The sequence below is a fragment of the Calidris pugnax genome, unplaced genomic scaffold (genome assembly GCF_001431845.1).
Source record: "Calidris pugnax isolate Ruff unplaced genomic scaffold, ASM143184v1 scaffold103, whole genome shotgun sequence".
NCBI classification, from domain to species: Eukaryota; Metazoa; Chordata; class Aves; order Charadriiformes; family Scolopacidae; genus Calidris; species Calidris pugnax.
The window spans coordinates 21,490,224-21,512,333 of NW_015090990.1; the positions used below are offsets into that span (position 1 = coordinate 21,490,224).

A 22,110-nucleotide genomic window follows, 5' to 3' on the forward strand; every position below is an offset into this window, starting at 1 on the left:
CAGGAAGCTTTTCTGTGCCCTTTTTCATTACCATCAGAGTCAGAACATGGAAAACTGTGTTAAGAGGACATCCTATCTGTTTCTAGCACAGATAGATAAGGTATTTTCCTAAAATGAGCATGTTTGGATGAGAATGTCAGGATTGCAGTGTAATAGCTAGCAGTACCCTGTAGGTGTCAAAAGCTAGAAAACTGACAGGCTAGAAAGCCTTGAAGACAGCTTATTTGTATCTTAACTATAGATTACTGAGAAAGGTAAATAATAGGTAGCAGACTGTAGATTTAATCAGTGAAAACAGCAGTATAATAATTTTTGTATCTCCAGCAGTTTGGAAGGTGAAGTGGCAGAATTTCAGACTTCCCTGACCCTTCCTTCTTTTGTAACTCAATGACACTGAGCTTTCATTCTGCTCACAGTTAGGAAACAGCACGGAGGGATATTCACCTGTACAAAACAGCTGTATCAACACCAAAGGCTCCAACAATCAAGTCTAAGAAGAAAGGAGAAATATTACACATTATAATTTACTTTTTAAAAAACATGCTGTTAGTCACAGATGGGACTACTATTAAGTTATTCTAAGGTGACATTTAGAGCAAAGGACCTGGATATCCATTTTTGTCCACATCTGTAGCTCCTTTCAGTGAGTACCCAAAGCTGGGTGGCATAGAGCGAGCGGCCCACTGCCCTTCAAGAACTTGAGATGGGACAGCATTCAAACCATGTGCTCTTCCATTGTAGATATAGACAAGTCCTCTCTTCTCCTCTCCACCGTATGGTGCGGCAACTGCAATATCTGTAAACCAAAAGAAGAACAGTCAACCTCTCCAGACATAGACTAGGAAACATTCTCGTGCTTACATCAACCAATAATTTCTGTTATTACAGCTTCAACGTGTGTCAGCAGGAAGGAAATGCAACTGGCCTTTAAAATACCCATCAACAACTTGGGTTTTTTTAATTGGATGCTGGATTTTCTAGAAAGTATAAATGTTTAACAAGAACATATACCATAGACTTGTATGGGGGCTGAGAGGATAATGGAATAGTTCTGCAAACACTTCTGCACTTCAGTAACTGACTTACAGCCAAAACATATGGTTTTGAGATGCTTTTGAGACTCTTAAACATGCAGAATTAGTCACTGTTTGGTGCAAAATCAAAAAAGTAGGCGGGACTATCTGCCCATTTCATTAACAGACATGTTCCTCCAAAGGCTGTGACATTTTAATAATTCTGAAAAAATTAAATCACCCTAAACCAATGGTAAATATCAAATTCCAGTCTATCCTCGTCACGGCTTGGCAATACAATTTATGGAAAATTTTCAGTTAGTGCAATTACACTATCTCTTAAAGTTTCATTTGAGAGTACTCATTAGCAATGACTAATAAACAGTAATAAACAAAATGTTAATTGGACTATCTGTAAGGACAGCTTTAACAGCGTACATATGATCTAAAGTCAACATTTTCAGTCAGTTCAAAGACCAAACATGAAAATGTACAGAGTAATTACATTATTCCCTCCTCTTTCCTTAAATTTGAGAAAGTTTCATGAAAAGAACAAGGACTCAAAAGTTTACCATTTTGTATTCTTGACTTATCCTTACAAACTTCATGAAAACAGTAGAAATTGCAATCTTGAACCATACTGTGATGGAAAGCATTTTAATTAACACTCCCAAAACGAAACGGGGCCAGGGGAGGGGGGGAAGACTAAAAACCCCAGACTAAATAATGGCAAAGTAATCACAAAGAGGCAGCTTTTGCTGTGATTTTCTCTCCTACAGTGTATTTCAGATTGAAATATGATGGAATCAAAACATTGTTTGGATAATCTCATCAAGTGACTGGATTTTGGGCTATCAGCTGTAACCTTTCCAATGCCTTCTGTACATAGTTGCAGAGATATTGCATCTTCACACTAATGCTGTATACTATTAGCATTAAAATCTAAACATTAGCCTCACCAAAACCAATGGCAGAAAATATTCTGAGCTCCAAAATATACATCCTGTTCAAACCGGTACATTACAATAGTTAATGTTAAAGTTAACCTACTTCTAGTTGGCCTAAAAATCGAGTTTTATCCATTAACGCATAAGTCGCTTATCCACTTAATATCACTTAATGGGTAAGTTGCTGGAACAAATTGTACTGCTTTCTACAGCTCTTCTGCATTTCTTATAGGGTTTTAAAATATGACTATTTTAGATATAGAATGAGATCTTTCCAAGATAATTAAAGCAAGCTGAAGATTAGAGAATATGTCAATGATTTAATTAAAAAAATAAATTAGAGCTACTTGGGAATTTGAAATATTAGCTTATTATAATCTTTGATCATTCAGAAAATACTTAGCTTGCAAGAAGTACGGAAAAACCATAAATGAGCATTTTTTGTGGAACTCAAATTCCTAACACTCTTCAGGAAACACTGGAGCATTGACTTGCAAAACAGAAAGTGTTGTCCCCCTAGGATTCCTGAAAGTCTCCATCCCAACTATATGGTTCATGTCTGTTTCACTGCTCTCCATTCCTAAGTGAAAATGACAAGAAACACTGGCAACAGGTTTGAGAGCCCACAGCTTCAGATGCAGACTTCTCATCCAAATACTTGGTCAGGACACTCAGCTCTTGGTAGAGTTGGCTGTAGTTGCTATGGGACATTTTCACCAGACTCTTCCATTTTGAAATAAAATTTAAAAAAAAAAGTTTACTTTTCTCAGGAAAATCTCTTGTATCACACCATTCCTAGCCAGCTCTCTAAACCAAATCCTTCTTTTCGGTGATCATAGTGATTCTGGAGAGGAAAATTATCTTCAAGCGATGGAAACTGGAAAATTATATTGGAGATGTCCTAACAAGTCACAGTGGAGAGTCAGATACTTCGTCGGGTTTCTACTGTACTTATCAATTAGAAAATAATAAACCGATAAGTGTAACAGCTAAAGCAATCCATGCTGTAGTTTCAATGGTATAGTCTCTGCTCGATGCATCCATGTAACTCCTGTTAGCATTCTTGGGAGTAGCATACAAGCATCGAAAGGAGTCTAGACCTTAGTGTCCAACATTCAGTCATGGTTAGAATGCCTAACGTTTGTGTGCAGAATCCAGTGTGCTGTCTAGATTTCATCTATGAACTGAAAATACTGTCAATAAATCGATGTCCTACCATTGAAGCCATCCTGATCTAGATCCCCCAGAGGTGCAATAGAACTGCTGAATCTTGCAAATATCTCAAAACCGTTCAGCTTTGTGATCTGAAACCCTCCAGAGGCTCGTTGAAGGCAAATGGAAACTTGGCCGACCTCCTGAAGTTTCCCATCAGAACCTCGATCCATAAAAAGAGGGGCTCCAATAAACAAATCTGTATAACTGGACCAAAGAAGGATAAGGTTCTTCAGTAAGAGCATGAAAATACAGTTTCATTCTCTTAAGCATTCGTTACTAGGACTAACTCAGCACTGAAATCAACGTTGAGATGAAAGTTACCTATCTTTACATTGCAACTGAAGGCAAATATTTATTGACAAAGTAAGCACAAATATATCAGAATTGAATGCATGTAAAGCATGTGAAAACCCACATGTATTTATTTACATAAATACACAAACAAATCTACAATTGTTAAAACAAATGCTGAGTGCTAGCAAGAAGCTATGTTGTACAGATACACATTAAACCAGTAACAAAGACAGAAATCTACATTGTAGCAAAGTCTTTTTATTAAAAGCATCTTTTTTTTTTGTTTCCAGAAACAAGCTGGGTGGCAGTGAGGCAAAGGGCACTTACTTATCTCCATTAATATCTGTGGCAGCCACTGAATACCCAAAATAGGCAGCCATCTGGAAAAGAAAATTAAAACCAAATTTTTGTGAGTTATAGTGATATAAACAAACAAGTTTATACAAAGCTGCACAGAGAAGGTGTTAGGGAGACAATAATATACACCACAAAATTTTTTTTGTCTCCTTCTTCCTTATGTTTTCCTTTCTCTTCCTTACTCTGTTAGGAAGTACACTGGTCTGTTACCTTCCCCATTCCCTCCTTCATGATCAGTCCTCTCTCCCAATACATAAGGGAATAAGCAGCATTTCCTTCATTTAAATAAGACTGTTTTTCTAAGTAGTGCTACAAAACAGGAACTCACAGAGCATATAATTGTAGGAATCCTGCAGACTTCATAAAATTTTTCTTTGGAACATAAACTAATAACATACAGAATTTATATGTTCCAGTACACTAAATACTGTCTCAACATGTCACCTTTCTATAGGAATAGCTTCCTGGTCACCCACCACACTGAATACAGCTACGTACCTGCTCTCCAGTGAAGTTGTACATGGAAGACATGTTTTTCCCGTTGTAAATAGACACCTGCACATGAAGAAATACACATTATAGCATACCTACAATATCAGCCTCTTTTATTGATTTTTAAGTTTAATGTTTTAAATTTCCTACCATGCCCAGAGTTCTTGCTGCTCTTGGGACTCCAGATACAAAGTCTGAAATATAAAGCAAGACACCCAGGTAACATTCAGGTCCCAAAGCACAATGACTTTGCTTGAACAGAGCAGCTCATTCCTAGTGCTTTATACATTTTCCTGTGCACTGTATCATTTCTTCTGTACTACTTATTGGAAAGACCTGCCCAGCATGTTAACATGACTGTTTTACTGAAGCAAGGGTCTTACCTTCTATGCCATCACCATTGAAGTCTCCAACAGCCACCGAATAACCTGATCAACAGACAAAATTGGTAAATCGCTTTAAAAACCTTATGAAACTTTTCACCCTTCTTGACACTCTTCATAGGTCTCTATGCACAGTCCTCTCACTTCATCTTAAAAGGCAATGAAATAAATAGTGCCTGTTTAAGTAGCTTAGACCATGAACAGCTACACGAAGATGAAAATTTTACAGTTTTCATCCTGGGAACTGTCCTGGTCTATCCTTGCTTTTTTCTGAAACTGATTAGACATATGAGAAGCTGAACGACAATTTGCTACTCCTCTAAGGGACTCTCTTCATTATTTTTCTGCCCAAACATGACTCTTTCATGTTTTTATTTTGTTTTGGTAAACTATTTACAAACAACTGCTTTTCAGAAAAAAATAAAATAAAATAAAAGGTTTGCCACTAACTTCTCACATAAATATCATACCTCGGCTAAGGCAAGATAACTAAGCTTCCATCATATATAAATTACAGCATTTTCAGGTATGTAGCTCTTAAGTTATCTGTCAAGTGTGGAATTAATAGCAGTGTCATTTAGACTTAAATATGAATAGCACAAAGGAGTTTTTCAGGTAGAGCTAGGTTTTCTTCCTTTCAAACTACGCACCCAAGTAGCTGTCATCAAAAGTAGCACTGGCAGGTCTGGTTGCTAACTGGTCATCATACTTCGTACTGTAGACTTTGGAGTCATATTTAGCCACAATCTCTGTCACTCGATCAGAAATAAGTTGGCCTAAAAGAGAAACAAAACAGCTTAAAACTACAAATCTAATACATGTGCACTCATTCAGTAAGCAACAGGACCTATTCCCAGAACGCTTCCTTGTAAAGCAACAACTCTTCCACAATACCAACCAGAAAATAGTCAACAGCAGCAGCACTAGAAAGGTTGTAAGTGAAAATTTCGATCCTACTTCAGCAAAGATTTAGGCATGTATTTAATCAAAAGCAGACAGAGAGCTCTCACTGGAAACGGAAGCCACTCCTACACGTAAGCCAGGAATTAAATGGGACTGCTCAGTTAGGTAAGAGCAAGCACATGCTTATGGTATTGCAGAACTCAGTCATCACTCCTGGTCTAAATACCATAAACATGAGAGCTTCATATGGCAGACAAGGAGCTATTAAGATGAGCATCGTGTATTACCGCCTTCCCTGTCTTTCCTTCACGAGCCACTAGGTGGTGACCTCATTGCATTCTTTTCTTTGAGTTTAAAAAAAACCCCTAGTTTTTAGAGGTATAGCATTGTCTCCTATTCAGAGCTGAGATTTTTTTTTTTTTTTGAATCTCTGTCACTCGATCAGAAATAAGTTGGCCTAAAAGAGAAACAAAACAGCTTAAAACTACAAATCAAATACATGTGCATTCATTCAATAAGCAACAGGACCCGTTCCCAGAACGCTTCCTTGTAAAGCAACAACTCTTCCACAATAGCAACCAGAAAATAGTCAACAGCAGCAGCACTAGAAAGGTTGTAAGTGAAAATTTCGATCCTACTTCAGCAAAGATTTAGGCATGTATTTAATCACAAGCAGACAAAGAGCCCTCACTGGAAACAGAAGCCACTCCTACATGTAAGCCAGGAATTAAATGGGACTGCTCAGTTAGGTAAGAGCAAGCACATGCTTATGGTATTGCAGAACTGAGTCATCACTCCTTGTCTAAACACCATAAACATGAGAGCTTCATATGGCAGACAAGGAGCTATTAAGATGAGCATCGTGTATTACCGCCTTCCCTGTCTTTCCTTCACGAGCCACTAGGTGGTGACCTCATTGCATTCTTTTCTTTGAGTTTAAAAAAAACCCCTCGTTTTTAGAGGTATAGCATTGTCTCCTATTCAGAGCTGAGATTTTTTTTTTTTTTTGGTAGTAGTAGAAGAGAATAAGGCTGTTTTGGCAGATGAGATGTCACTTTTGCCAAAAAGAAATCAAACAAATACACAAACATAATGTATATTATACTTTATCTGCAGTGTAGTTTCAATCCTGTTCAGAATTTGAAACACAGGGCTGGAAACAAGCCTCCTGTGCTGCTGCACCATGTAAGGTGGTACCAAAAATCTTTCATAAACATCACTATTAGTGCAGTTAGTAGAGGTAAAATCTGCACCAAGGCACAAACAGATCCGTATAAACAAACACAATGCATCTTTGCTGTCGAAGGAAAATAAAGGTAGTTCTCTTTGCAAGGTACATCTCTCATTGAAAATAATGCTTCATACATGTGTCAGAAATTACAAAACACAGATTTTGAATCAACAAGCAAAATATCCTAAAGGAAACTTATCTTGCTAGTGGAAACAAATTCCACATTTCTGGGAAAATGCCTTTTAAAAAATCATAAAGTTATTTCCAAGGCAGAAGACCCATCTATACAATTATTACTGCAGCTTTAATCTGTGGTTGGCTTCATTATCGAGGAAATATTTTGAAGGATGGGGGAAAATGATTTCTGTTAGTCTTTTTACTGACAAAGCCTCAGGCAGTGATTGGAGGAGTGTGGATAGAAATGATTTAAGAGGATAAAGAGAAAAATCAAAGAGGTCAACTTCTCTGTGACTTAAACAATATATCTCACCTTGCCAGTAAAAACTTCCAGGTCCTCCAAGTAGCACTCTGTCTCCCTTGGAGGGGAAAACAAATAAAAAAATTAAAAAAAAGGAAAATCAAAACCACATTAGACGTAACTAAAGAGAAGAAAACATGTCCTATGTTTATGGGAAGTAATCCCATGTATGTGTATCACTGTAGCTTCACTGACCTCAACACATTTTTTGAAGGAATGACTAATTAAAAATGCATCTCATAAAATGCCAAGATAACAAACAATATGCCTTCAGTGACTCGCTTCTTTATTTCATCCATTTAAAATGCTAGGCAGAATTTTGCTTTGATTGTAATAGACCCTTCTACCCACATAAATCTAAGACAACAGAAACACAATTAGGAGGAAACATTAAGATTGTGACAAGGCAACCATAACATGTTTCTAGGTCACTACACAAAACTAGTTTCATCTTCTGGCCCTGCCACTTTCTGTAACTTATCTTTAGAAAAGTTTAATTCAAAAAAGCTGGGATGTAATTCCTCTACTCCGTATTCCTTGGTACAACTGCAATCCACAAAGCATTTTATGAAACTTGAACCACATTAACTATGCCAGTGCTGGGAATTTGCTCCCTAAGTACAGAATTGGGCCATAGGCTTTGCTGCATAACTAAGCCACTTATTCAGATTTTCATCTTAAAAACTTCCATATTCACCACTCTGAAAAATCTAGGTCGGAGATTTAGAGATACCTTATACCCAGGGTTTGCCCGCTCAGCTCAGGTTTTGGATTAAAGCCCAAGGTTGGTTTTAACTGGGGCTGGAATCTGCACAGTGAGCCTGAGGGGTGGATGCAAATTAACTCAAATACTTCAAGTCCTATACTGAACTTAGCAGTTTCCTCTGGAGGAAAAACAAGCATCCTCAGGCAAAGAGAGAAGGGGTATGACACAATCATACGTTGTGAAGAACCCAAGAAGTTGCCACATCACAACAAGGACTTGCATGCTCTTAACATGCCCAGAGTATGCTAAACAATTTAGCTGTACAATATAAAAAACCCTATAGTTAGTTCCCAGATTTGTGCACAGTTTTATTGTGCTGGGATTTAAAAAGTAACTGTAAATTTAAAAAAAAAAAGCAAGAAGTATAAACGGCACAGAGACCATAAAAGTAGAAGAAACTGTAAGACAGACAACAAAAAAAGTCCACTTCTGCTGGCTGATGAGAAAAACATAACATAATTCACAAAAACATTGGTTACCAGTTCCCTTTAGCAGGAAGTTATTCTTCCTCAAGAAGTAACACTAGTTATGCACTAATCTCTTCAAAATAAGTATCTCAAAATACCTGACTACTACAGATTATTTCACTTGGGGACTAGCTGCAGCAGAGGTGGATGGCATGAGGCTGGAAAAGCAGAGGATTTGTTCAGGACATGATTCTGACAAGAGGTGAAAGTGTGCTGCTGTGAATAAGTACAGGGAGAAACCAGGTTTATAATACCAAAGTGGTCTCAAGTTCTTTTTGTTTATTCACAAGGATGTGTTTGGTTGTGGGTTTTTCCCCTCAGGAACGGTAGTTTATGTTTAGTTTCCCAATAGCTGTGCTGGTATGTGGTCTGTGTCAGGGCTGTTGGTAACTTGCAGTTGTCTGCTGCCTCGTAGGAGCTGAGAAAGAGTCCCATACCTTTGTGAAGTCAATACTAAATCCTCCTTGACAAAATCCCTGTCCATCCGCATCGATAGTGGCTACAAAAAAAGAACGCATATAAAAGAGAGATAAAAAGTCAATAAAATAAATATTATCAGTACTAGATCAGATGACTATGTGGATACTTTCCAATGCATCTTCCTAAGTAACCTTGTGGTCCTGAGCTTGAACCTCAGAATCTTCTTTTCTCCTAAATCAGCATTTTCTCTTGATCAACTGGGGGAAAAGATTTGTAATTTCTATTCAGGAAATAGAGTCCTGGAAAATAGGGAATAATTTTTTTTTCTTTTGGTATGGAATAAAAATCTGGAAGGTACATAAATATAAGTTGTTTCAAGTATTGGCTTAAACAAAGCAACAAAAAAGCATACCTGGCTGAAAAATACCTCTAGACTCATCCAAACAAGGCTTGTTAATGGCTGAGTTAACGTTATGATTATACAGCTCCCGAGTAGAAATGTTGAGACCCCCTTATCTGGAAATATGACTACTTATGTAGCATGATTTAGTTTAATATATGCTTATTTAACAACTTTTTCTGTTGGACCACACTGGGTTTCATTCCTGCTGTTCACCAATGATTTTCAGAAAATATAAAAAAAAAAATCCTAGCTTGAATGTTCAAATTTCAGACTCCTGTATTTTAAAAAAGGTTATAAGTGTCTGAATAATCTACCCACTCAAGCACATGATACGGATGTAAAGCGCTTGGAAAATAAGATTCAAAATGTTCAACAATGAATATAATTAAAACAATGCATCGCTACATATGTATGCAAACATGGAAATCAGAATCTACTTGAGAAAAATCTTGTCTCCTAAAATGAGCTTTCTCTTTAAATTACTTGAAGAGCAGAAAATTCTAGAGCTGGTCTTAGAAAATGCATTTGCTATTTAATTTTGTTCAAGTATTTACTGCAGAAGCAGTCCTTCGAATGCATATAAAAGAAAGTGAGATAAAAAGTAAATAAAATAAATATTATCAGTACTAGATCAGATGACTACGTGGATAGTTAGAGAAGATTTATAATATGAGTGCCCAGGCAGAAGCATCACCAGTTTGTATTTTTAGAAATAGATGATTTATTGCAAGAGTTTTAGAAATAATGATTTCTTAAAGCAACAGTTGGAAAGAGTTCCTCAAGAATGTACAGAACATTGTAACTTCAGGAAAAAGAATTCTACTACTTTCCTCAAAATCAGACAAAAATGCTACAACCTTTGTTTATAGAGAGTTAAAAAAGGCTAGCCAATAAATTCTGAAAAAGCCAAGCCCTACTGACTAGTGGGATTTTGTCTAAATTCAGAGTTATCTGGATCTTCTCACACTTTCTTCTACTACAGTATCCCAGTACTGAGGCATTTGAATGGAATCAGAAACCTACCAGAATTTTATCGTTTTTGGATCTCACAGAGGCTCCAAACCACTGATGAGACTTAAATTCCAGTGGATCATCAGGAGCGAAATCTCGGTTGCCTGCAAAGAGAATGAAAAAGACGCATAATTTTACAGGAAACTGTACAGTAGGACTAAATAAAGAAATAAATAAATGAAAAGCTAAGTCATTGGTTTCGATGCACACAGAGAAAACCAGAAAACAGTAACATTGGAGGATATTGCCTGTTCATGGAAATAAGATTTTTAAGAGGATTTCTTACTATTATTCACCTAGGACCAAATACAGCTATTTTTACATACGAAAAATCTGTCCAATGCTAATTTCTTGTACGAGCACAAAGTTTATAGCATCTTTGACAGTGACAAAGTAAACACCTCATACTTGAGGTATTTGTCTTTCAAGTCAGATTACAGCACTGCTCAAGAATCAGTGCCAAAGCCAAGTTAGGGCTAATGCTTCTAGAAGAAACGTTGCCCTGATTAAATTGTGTGACTTTTGCCTTTGGCTAGAATTGGGACAGAAATTCTTTTACTATTCTACCAAGTGTTAACATCTCTATTGTGAAGGTCACAGCAGTGTGCAAAGCACGGCAACTCGCTTGCTCACAAGCTCCAAGGGAAGTCAAAGGGTATTCAGCAACAAAAATGTTAGAGAGTTTGCCATACAGAAGAGTAAATTAAGTAAGGGATAATTTGCACCGGTGTCTGTATGTTAACTCTTTGGTGATGAAAGCTGGTAGAAGCAACTTAATGAGTGGTATTTCTGCAAGTGTCAATGTTGAAAGTCTTTAAATCATTTAATGTTTCTTATGTACTTTCATTGGAACAACGATGGAAACTTTGCCAGCCTCATGAGAAAAATGTAAGAGTCGGGGAAAACACGTATTTTTTAAAAAGTCACCTAAATGGCTGGTTTACAGTGCCTAGAGCTAAAGGAGTCAATGAGGTCACCAGCCATACATCTCTTCCACAGACTGCCGGGGGAATCCCCAAACCCAACCCGCTATGAATCAGAGACCTGTGACTACTGGAATCAAAACACCTTGTAAAAGAATGTTTTGTCTCCAGAGACTGTGTTACTTCCATTAGGAAAATCCCATGAAAAGCAAAACAACAGCAATTCTAATCTGCAGTCAGCCAGAACAAACCACTTCTGCTCTGACTTTACCTATGTGAAAATCAATGCCAAGCGCATAACATCCCAGAGAACTACAGTGCTTTTTCTAATTTCATCAAAGGTAATTTAAAAAAACCCACTTCTTTCTGTCACCCCCTCCTCCACTCTCTTACTGAACAGGCTCTACAGACATGGAGGACCTGCTGATTAGCACATCCGCACAGATTTACGTGCACTTGAACATTTGTACTGTCACCTCTGCATAGACAGAAACCTAGTTTGTAGACCTGCATGTCACCTCATAGCACAGAAAACCAGAACCAGATCAAGATGTTTTCCAAATAGGGAATTGTCTTGAGCACACTCCTAAAAATCTCTGTTCTAGCAACAACTTTTCCCTTCCTTGACTTCAATTCATGAAAACCCACCCACTGACAGTTTTGCTCCAAGGATGCAGCTGCGTGACTGGGTTAGTTCCAGATGGAGCTGCCACCAAAAGGGGTAGGAGATGCCATTTGCTCTGGTCCATATGTTCCTGCTGCCAGCCTCTGTCTCGGCACTGCTAACTTTTGGTCCCAGTGTAGTAACAAGAACCACCTAAGAATGAAACCTACTTATAAAATATTCATCTGGATGAGGGACCAACCCAGCCGACTGGATAGGGAGGGAAGTGAAGTCATGCTAACCTAGTGCTGGGGAGACCACAGGAGCATACGGCTGGGAACTATATCATTTTTGGCAGCATCAAGGCCTTCAAATTGGTTTATTCTGCTTTCAACCGCACCCAAGGTTACGCAGCCCAGGAAAGACAGATTTGGCTTCTACCTCTCCTTGTCCAGTTATTCTTGAATACAAAGAAATCTCTCAGCTTTACTTGCCAAACAAAGCTTTAAAGAATTTAAGACTTGGGAAGAGTTACGGCATGGCATTTTACACCTTTCTCTACTGTTGGATACTTACACAATGTTACATATCTATGCCTAAAACGAAAAGGTAGTATAACAGTTGCTAGGTACTATAAATGTTCCTAGGATGAGAACATCCCATTTAAGTTTAAAACAATAGGCAACAAGCAGAAGGAATGGTCTTGTTGCAACAGCAGCCACTCAGCTTTATCAGCAATCTGATTTTATCAGAGATGTTAAGGAAATTAGTTCCTTCAAGTTTCAGCTGAATGTATCAGATGAGACAGCATAATGCAATTAAAAAAAAAAACAAAAAACCACCAACAAAAAATTACTGGTGCCCTCTACCCATAGGAACACTGGAGAAGAGGGGACCCTGCATTTTAACCAGCACATGCTGCCAAAACAGCCCCTCTCTGCCTTTTCCCCTGTCCATTCTTGAGCAGCAGGCAGTGCCCCCGCCCAAGGAAAAATCAACATCCAGGACGGCAGCTACAAGAACTTCCCTCTCCCTCAGTCTTTACAGAACAAAATCATTTTTTCTACAGTACTGAAAAAGCCATGATCCAGCTCTAACTTGAGGATAATATTGGAAACCTCTCTTCAATTGTATTTTAATAGGTAAAAATCTAGGCTTTGAGATGCAGTCAGAAACTGGGATGTAAAAAACTAAAATCTCCAAATCAGGAAGGAAACGAACATGACCTCAAGTTTGTTATATTCCAAATGTCATGACTTCAGAAGCCAGCATTGTAATTTCTGAAGGCCTAAGTAACAAATTAGGAATTCTTATGCATAAAAAATACCACCACAGAGTAAAACATGCTCCATCAGGCGAAATTGACTCCATTGGCTAAATAAATTATGTTTATTTATAATACACTACCATTGCAAAAATATTTTATAAACTTCTTCGCCAAATTGTCTTATGTCAGTGTAGATGCACATAATATAAAACAACATCTGCCACAACGTTAAGATTACATTGAGTTTATCTTGTATTCAGAGATTGATTAGGTTCTCTAAAACTAAGGGGGTGTCTCGGGGAGAGGGGGTTGCTGTTCAGCTTGAGTCTGGCTGTAACACGGGCAAGTGCATTAAGACACAAAAACTAGGTCAAGTAGAAAGTATGTACACTGGAAACATGGACTTTTCAAATAAAAAATTGCAAGCGCTAAGTACAGGTCAAATCTGATGTTAAACTCTCTACTCAAGAACAAAAGTAACCTTTATTTACCCACCCCGATTCAAAATTCTCCCCAGGAAAACACTGTGTAAAGAGATTATGAGCCTTTCCCTCAGGTCCAGAAGAGAAACTGATTTTACAAGGAAATCTGGAAAACACCTGTCATCAAAAATCCCCTTGCTATTAACAAGAAACCATTGATGTTTCTATTCCTGACCAGGGAAAAAAAACCAATATAAAGTATGCTAAAACAAGAGCCCTCACTAAAGCAAATCAGCATTAAATAAGGTGATTTAGCTGTACTGCAAATAGATGGGTCACAGGAAGATACAGGACTGACTTCAGCATTTCCGTGCTTCAGTATAAATGAAGACCTTGGCTTTATTATTATTTTGTCATGGTATAACTTTCCAGTGCTAGTTATAAAAAAACCCAACAAAACCAGAAACAAACCCAAAGCCTTCCCCCACACCCTTTAAAAACAGTACCCACATAAAATGAAGCAAACTGTAATACAGGTAGGATTTAAACCTACAGGGATTTATAAATGCAGACCAATGCTGTGATATAACATAGTCAGCCTTACTGCTATAATGCTTCTTACAGCCACTGCTGTTTTTCCTCTATTTCAAAATTCTTTTCATTTTTGAGTGTCTCAAGAATGCCATAGAAATGTCTTTAAACCAATGACGCATATAGCAAAGAAATACATCTAGGCAATACAAAGTATGTTCTGAGTAGATTTATTCAAGAAAACGTTTTGAGTTTTTACACAACGCTAAAACGCAGCCGCAACAAGGTCTTCTACTTGATGGATCATTAATTCCAGGATTATGTCATTTGACCATAGGGTATTTTTTGTAACTGTAAAGGCAGCTTATACCGTGGTTTTTCCTCTGCTTCTCATTGTAGTAGACATCACATGATGATTTTACATAACTCTTTCGTTAGGGAAAAAAGGCTGATATGCCAAGTCAACTGTGCTTTGTCTCACAAAGTACTGTCCAGGTGGAGTGATGGGGTTGTCAAGGAAGGAACAGAATTGCTTTAAAAAAAAAAATAAAAATCTATCACAAAGGTGTGTTGTTGCTGGTGGACCAACAGAACATTGTCACTTTACTGCACAACATAGGATTTAGATTTACAAATGGAAACTGATGTGGAGGGATGCTGAGTAGAAACTGAAGGGGAAAAAAAAGTTAATAGCCTAAGCCATCTTCCAAATAGTAATAAAACCATCAAAAGTTCTTTCAGCGGTGAATTTCTTTTGGCTATCAGCTTGGGATAGCTGGCACCTCCTTCTTCCAATGTAAACGTTATCAGTTAACAGAAACAATGGGGTTACTACAAAAGGATTGCAGCTGAGTAAGCGGATCGAGTTGTAACTTGCCTGCTTGCAGGGTAATGAGAAAACTGAACTACAACATCTGCCCCTGATCTGGAGCGCCAGACTTCACCGAGAGAACATGAGGCAAGAGGCAGAGAACTGATAGAGCCCCGTTCGGTGCTGTTATACTATGAATACTTAAGAAGCTGCAAAATTCGAAGAGTCACCGAATTCACAGAATTTCCATTAAAACAAACCTCTTTATAAGTAACTATGCCAATTCAAAGTAAATGATGTGCCCCCTTCTAGGTAAAAGGGAAACTTTACGCCTCTAGCTGTAAGACAGACAAACTTGAAAAATATGCGAGCGCCCTTTTTTCTTAGTTATGAGAACTAGCTCACTTCCAGCCAAATCACAGTGATTTCAACCTCAGTTAACGAGCCAAGAGTGAGCGCGGAGGAGCTTATCTTGACTTGAAGCTCCTTGTGCCGAGAGGGAGCTGATGATTTAGCAACCTTGCTTCAGCCACAGTGTTTTGTTAATGACTCAGGCAGGCGGGAATACAGAGCTTCCCACAGCTCCCCTTCCCTCTTCTGAGATACAAATCCTGCTTCTTTCCCTGGGCGGGTGCTGGAACAAAAGCATCTTTTCCCTTTGCCTAATATAAGAAAGATGCCTTTTTTTTTTTTCTTTTCCTTTTTTCCAACTTGTCATAGGGTTGAGATCCAGCTACACACACACAGAGCCAACAGTATTCACGCAGGAGTCTACCTAATCACAAAAGCATGAGCATTTTTCCACTGTCAGCTGTAACAACACACAGAGGAGGTTTCATACGTTCTGCCGCCCTTTTTCTTCTTCAGAGCAGTACCCGGGGCCCTGCACAGACTTGGATACACCCTGTCAGCACACCCGATGAGGACAAACACCCAGCTTCAGTGGGACCAAGGCAGTGATAGATTTGGCGAGACAAAAATCAATCCATTTTACTCCAACTGAATGAATGGTCTTCACAAGATTGAGTGCTTTCTTGCTGACTACATCAATAGCCCTGGAGACTGAAACCCCCATAGAGATCACACCCTTATAGCAATAAAACCCATCAGCTAAAAATAAAACAGTACTTTTTTAAAGCATGTTATTATCACAAAATACTGACCTAGCCCACATTTCCTTATTCCCTCAGTGGAAAAGATGCAAGCTACGAACAACTGATTCATTTGCACAAACGATCACAAATCTCCAAAAGGCAAATACAAGCTGATGACACCAACTCCAGACATAACTTCTCAACATCAGCAGATGCTGTGCAATGCTACTGCACCACGCTGAGCAAGGCAGTTAAAATACCCACTTCAAACTAAATAGGTCACAGATAGATACAGCCATGCCAAACTGGTGGTTTAGGCTTCCAAACAAAGACTCCTATTGTCTAAATTCACCCACTTGAGGATAAGAAAAAAAAAAAAAAGCAACCAAAAAAACGTGGAAACATAAGGAGGAGTCAGGAGAGTTTTTATAAGTATTTTCTTTTTCAAAAGCTTCTTTCTCATCTTTTAGCACAGATCAAAATAACCAGTCTTAGAAGAACTTCATACAAAAAATATTTAAGAACAAACCAGTTCTCTAAAATTACTCTGGTGCATCAAAACACGTGGGAAGGAGGGACAGGACAACAGTCAAAGCGATAAAACTTGATGCAGCCAGAGGCTGCACTGAATTCTTTTTCCAAAGCAGTAAAAACACACCACGCAGAGCTGAAAATATTTGTAAGTTTCTGTATGTTTCCCCACTCTTGAACTTTGAGATCTGACACAGAGCATGGAAGCAGTAGGGAAAGCTTTTACCCAAAGCAGGAAAGACAACGGAGCAGCGCGTGGATGTGCTACCCTGCGTGTCCCAGGAGAGCAAAACAATACCTTGTCTGAGCAAGCACATTTTCTGGGCTAAAAACGTAATCTGCTCAAGAAATCTGCAGTTCATTAGCACAGAAGTTCAAAGTTGGTTTATGAGCATATTTTCCTTTGTAAGAGTCCACAGAGCTGTCTGCATTGCATCAGATGACTCTAAACCCAGAAGCTCTTAGAGCAGCCTCAGGACTCCACTTTTTAACGTTGACCTAAAGAGCTGTGCTTTTGAGCATCCTGGACCTCAGCAGGTACATTTCTCAAAGTTTTCATTTAAAAACTGGCGAGTTTTGCAAAAGAAACTTGATCATCACAAAACGGTTCTGTTACATTTTTACCAAAAGCCATGGGGAGCGTGAATAAATGCTGCTTTTACCAACCCACTTCCCAGGACTCTTGACTGATGAAGAGCTAGAGCCCCAAAGATGAAAAGTAAAATAACATGAATCATTACGAAGGAGATAGTTTCCTTTTGGAAAACAAGCACACAGGAAACTCATTTGGTTTACATTAATTTGCGACATATTGCTCACATGTGTACAATCTGATTAACTCCAACTGGTTACATGGGTCTCTGAAGAATCTTTTGTTTGTTTGTCAGCACGAAAATTCAGAGTGATTCCTCTTTCTAAAATTCCACGGCCAAATAATGGAGTTATTTATCTAGATGTCCGACAATTAGCTAAGTGTATCCACCCTGCTATTCCACGCATGCCAAACTGGCTTGGTGATGTTCCTAAAAAGCAGATTTGACCACCCCTCTGCTCACTGATTTCATTGTCCGGCTCAGTGAGCTTTTGATCTTCCCCTCGCATAGAAAAACCATGTTTAATTTTATACATAAAAAAACCGGACAACTATACAAAATACATAAAACTCACAGAAAAAAAAACTTGAACTTTTCAAGAATATTTTCCCTGAGCAAGATTATGGAAATACTTTCAGTAATATTCATGTACTACCTATGCAAGCTCTGCTGTGCTAATCTGTGAAGGCTTTGGACAAAAAAAGGTGAGGGAGAATAGAGGTGTCTTTAAAACAAATGTTTTTGGACCTCTGCCTCAAAACTGATCAGGAGGAGAAAACGGACTGCTATATTAAATGCATTCCTTTCACAGTTTACCCACAAGAAATATGTTTTTCCTGGAAAAAGCTGCTAAACTGCTGGCAGATGAAGCCAACTGCTCACTAGACACTCCTAAACTTTCTAAGAGAGAAACCTCCTCTCCAGTCACTTGTAGAAAGAGCAGTACTAGGGCTCAGAAAGCTGGAAGAGCAACTTTCCCACCATTTGCTTTCACAGATCCTTTCTCCTTTGGAAGATTCGGAACATTCCCCTAATGCTATGGATTAACACAACAAATAAACTAAACTTTCAGCCACAAAATCTCCCCCCAGTGCTTGCCCTGAAGAAATAGTCTCCTACGCATTCTGAAACTCTGAAAGTTAACTGAGACAGAGGGGAAAAAAAATCCTAAGTATTTTACATAACAATTGAATTGGAATAGTGATGCTGTGGCGATTGAAATAAGAAGCCAAGATATGAAAGAATACAAATACTGAATACAATGCCAAATAGAAATACTAAAGGTTAGACCAGGTCATCCTTGAGGTCCCTTCCAACCTGGTATTCTATGATGCTATAGTTCAGAAACCTGAGGTTTGTAACAGTGACACATTCAGCTTCTGAATTAACAAGGTAAACAAGAATATGGTCAAAGAAGTTCAGCACTTACATAGTCCTTCTTAATCAGATCTATTTTTACCTAGAATTTCAGGGTAACCCACTACAGGAACAGATACAAGCACTGCTTCCTTATTAAGCTTTGCAACAGTACCAGCAAAAGAAGCTGCCTGTGAAGAAGCTGGTGAGCTCCCTTTTAACTTTAACCTTTATGTGCTTCTCAGAGCAAAAACCAGCCTGAAATGCCTAACGATACTTGAAAGCCTTTCAAAAAAAAAAAATTATTCTAACTTTCTGGCCATGTATGCACAAGCACACGCAGCACAGCTATATGCACCCCTGAATTTGAGGGCATTTTCTACCACACATGTTTGTTATGCAATTTTCACATAGTCATAACTCCGTTAAATCAAAGCCAACTGATGTCAATGCTGAAATGCTCAGAAGCCCCACAGCGAAGCATCTTTACATTTGGGAAGTGTTAATGTGCGATATAAACATTTTGTCTTCCAAAGCCACCATGTATACCAGAACGTCAAAAGCAATTAGTACAATATGCACAGAAACACACGCACAGAATATTCTCTAGTATATTTCTACATGTGTGTAACCACTGCGCTGGGAGACCTAGGACAAGGGGAGATCCACCTTCCCCTCTGCAAGTATACCACCGATTCAAATGAGAAAATACACTGTGTAGGAACACCGAAAGAACTTTTACACGCTTTAACGAGGGTTTTTTGATGTTACAGGCTGGTGAGGAGGGCATGAAAGGAAGATAAATACATATATTTTCAGCATGGGAGCTACGCAAGTTCCACAAATGGACTTCTATTGCACCGCTGCCCTCCTCAAAGAGCTGAGTTGTCATGCACAGGAAGGAAGAAATGAAGTGGTAAATTTGGTACTACCAGGAACTATCACCTTAATGACTTATCGCTTCCCTCCAGAGAAGTTGGGGTGACAGTAAATGCAAGTAACAAGCACTTCTGGTATATGGCAAGGGCTTGACCAACTCCTCCCCCAAAGCTGAAGGTGAAGCCGCTAGGACCTTCTCTGCTGGGCTACACTGTGTTTGTCTCACGGAAATGACCAAGCTTCTGTGCCAACACAGTATTTTAGCCAAAAGCAAGCGTTAGAAAATAAAACCCAACTCTGTGCAGCCACTGCTGTGCACCTGAGCTCAGTGTGGCCTTTGCACAGATGGGGAAAAGGAAAAAAAAGCTGGAGGAAAACTTAACTAAAACCAAGTAACGTTTAATAAGAAAAAAGAATAATAAGTGAGAGAGAAAAAGCCCTTGCTTGCTGGACCTCTGTAAAATCCTGCTCTCCTGTTTATTAGCGATACACCCAGGAGACAAGTGGACAAACACAACCTCAGAGCAAAGCTTGTTTAGTCCTCTGTTCCCTTACTACCTCCGCAGCACAGGAACAAGGTCTCCTCCCTGCTCTCAGACACTGCATGCAAGAGGCAGTGGCTTGGCACGGTCCAGGATCTGCCAGCGATGCCACCTGGCACAGGGAAACAGCCGAAGGAAGAAGGGCATGCCTTCTAGCAATTACCATTTTGCAACTCCACATACAGAGCTTGGCATCGACAGGTAAACAGAGAAAAGCCACTAGTGCAAATGTTCTCGTTATTTTCACGGGTCAGATTTCTCACTAGCTGTAAGCAATCAGAAAAGAACTCCAAAGAAACCCACCTAATAAATTATGCACAACCTGCGCTGCTTTTTTCCAGTGATGAAACAGCTAAATAATCTTGGAGGGGAAAGGGAAAATTAAAATTAAAAATCTCCCTTGTACTGCAGGGCTAAGCAATACCTCTGGGATTACAAATCGTATTACTTAAGTGTTGAAGTAGTGATGGATGAGCCTGGATTCTTGCAGAGGCTCCATTTAGTCATCTACAAAAAGCACCTTGGCGTGAGCACCACAAATCAGTGGTCCAATCTGCTTCCTATTTCCTGCAAAAGGGATCACAGCTCTTCCTATTACACCATAGGTAGGGGCAGGCAGGAGTGGGGCTTGACACTGTGGTGGCAGTAAGACATTGTCATCATAACGCAGGGAGTCAACCATTGTACTATGCACAAAGAAAAAGACGTTTTATTTTTGTCCCAGTGCATTTATTATTTTATTATACTGAAACACAATGCCTCTTTTCACCCAGAGAATAATTGACAAATGCGTTATTTCCCAATTCATTGCCACAAAGCTGAAATGAGTTAAAATGCGCCTGAAAGGAATCCTCTTAAGCCATTATGACCTGCTATTTTTCCTTTTCAATTTCAAGCGATTAACATGCCCATTACTTAAAGGCAAATTATGAGCAAAACACTCTTTGTTTGCCCAGTAGCATATCCCTGAAGCAGAGACACACGGCAAAGCAGCGTGGCCTCTCTATCTACTCTGCCCAGCATATGGAAAACGTTCACACTATAAACAGATAAATGCACTGCAAAGCCCACTGGAAGATGCATCTAGAACCTACACAGGTGCCTCATCTTCCCCTATCAGAAGTTTTTTGGATATTTTATTTGTGGTGATTATTAATTAGGGACATCTAGATTCTTTCTTTGAAACAAAGACCACATGTGTATACTAGCAAACCATAATCCCCACGTTAAAAATAAATAAATAAACACATTTAAAACTCTTTTTGCTGTCTCACACCAATGCAGACAAAATGCCACACTTTGCAGCTTACTAGAGATCTTAAGTAATGTGGCAGAAAGGTTCCTGTAAAGAGACTGATAACCACTTCAGTTTTGTGTGTACCACTACATACTTTTTTTTTCCCCTCACGGGAACTGGTAACGTAAATAGTTTTCAGAAAAATATATGGAGATTCCAGAAATCTGCACACCTTCGTGGTATGCCTTGACAATGGGATTGGAAGAAGAGCTTCTCCACTGCATCCTACATGATTTACAAAGGCTGCATAACAGGCTTTAGGCTGCCAAGTCCAAATACCAGCAGAGGCAAGAATGAATGATAAGCAACTAGACCTAGAAAGCACAGGTGCTTCCTCTGCTGTACCATATGGGTCTTGCTAATGCACTCCCATGACACGGAAAGGTTTTTCCGCTGCCCTGCAACATGCTGTGGAAAACAGGATTCAACAGGGAACGGCTCCGGCGGCAAAGCACACGCAGCGTGTTCTCATGTGACCTGCCACAGCCTGTGGAAATCACCCTGTGCACCAGAGCACGAAGACAGAGGGAGATGTTTCATGGCAGCATCGTCGCTGCTCAGCTGGAGTGGGCTTCAGAGCTGGGTAAGCAACGCCTCTGACCTGAGGCACCCCCAGTGCTGCTGTTGTGTCACAAACACTGGGAAGCTACATCCAATGGGAAAAATTAAAAAAAATTTAAAAAAAAAACAAAACAACAAACGCCCAGTTTCAGATCAAACTTCTAAATATCTCTGCATACACCATCTCTGCTGATATTAAAAAATTTTCATCTTTCCTCATATACCACGTACTTAACAGGCATTAAACCCATTGGGGTTTATTGGAAATTAGGTCGCTAAACGTTTTCGGATCAATGGAAAGCACAGAGGAGAAATATAA

The 22,110-nt window shown here is 39.0% G+C and overlaps 1 protein-coding gene across 1 annotated transcript in view; it reads right to left on the bottom strand.

Annotated features, from left to right (window-relative positions):
- Positions 1 to 22,110, bottom strand: part of ITGAV (integrin alpha V) — a 47,307-nt gene that overhangs the window by 19,760 nt on the left and 5,437 nt on the right. Inside the window, exons 3-13 of the mRNA XM_014954159.1 lie at positions 10,389 to 10,484; positions 8,984 to 9,045; positions 7,326 to 7,371; positions 5,352 to 5,477; positions 4,702 to 4,746; positions 4,469 to 4,512; positions 4,325 to 4,381; positions 3,797 to 3,849; positions 3,177 to 3,379; positions 605 to 796; positions 445 to 490 (exon numbers count right to left, since the gene is read on the bottom strand). Of these exons, the coding sequence (XP_014809645.1) occupies positions 445 to 490; positions 605 to 796; positions 3,177 to 3,379; positions 3,797 to 3,849; positions 4,325 to 4,381; positions 4,469 to 4,512; positions 4,702 to 4,746; positions 5,352 to 5,477; positions 7,326 to 7,371; positions 8,984 to 9,045; positions 10,389 to 10,484 (970 nt within the window). The remainder of the gene's footprint in view (positions 1 to 444; positions 491 to 604; positions 797 to 3,176; positions 3,380 to 3,796; positions 3,850 to 4,324; positions 4,382 to 4,468; positions 4,513 to 4,701; positions 4,747 to 5,351; positions 5,478 to 7,325; positions 7,372 to 8,983; positions 9,046 to 10,388; positions 10,485 to 22,110) is intronic.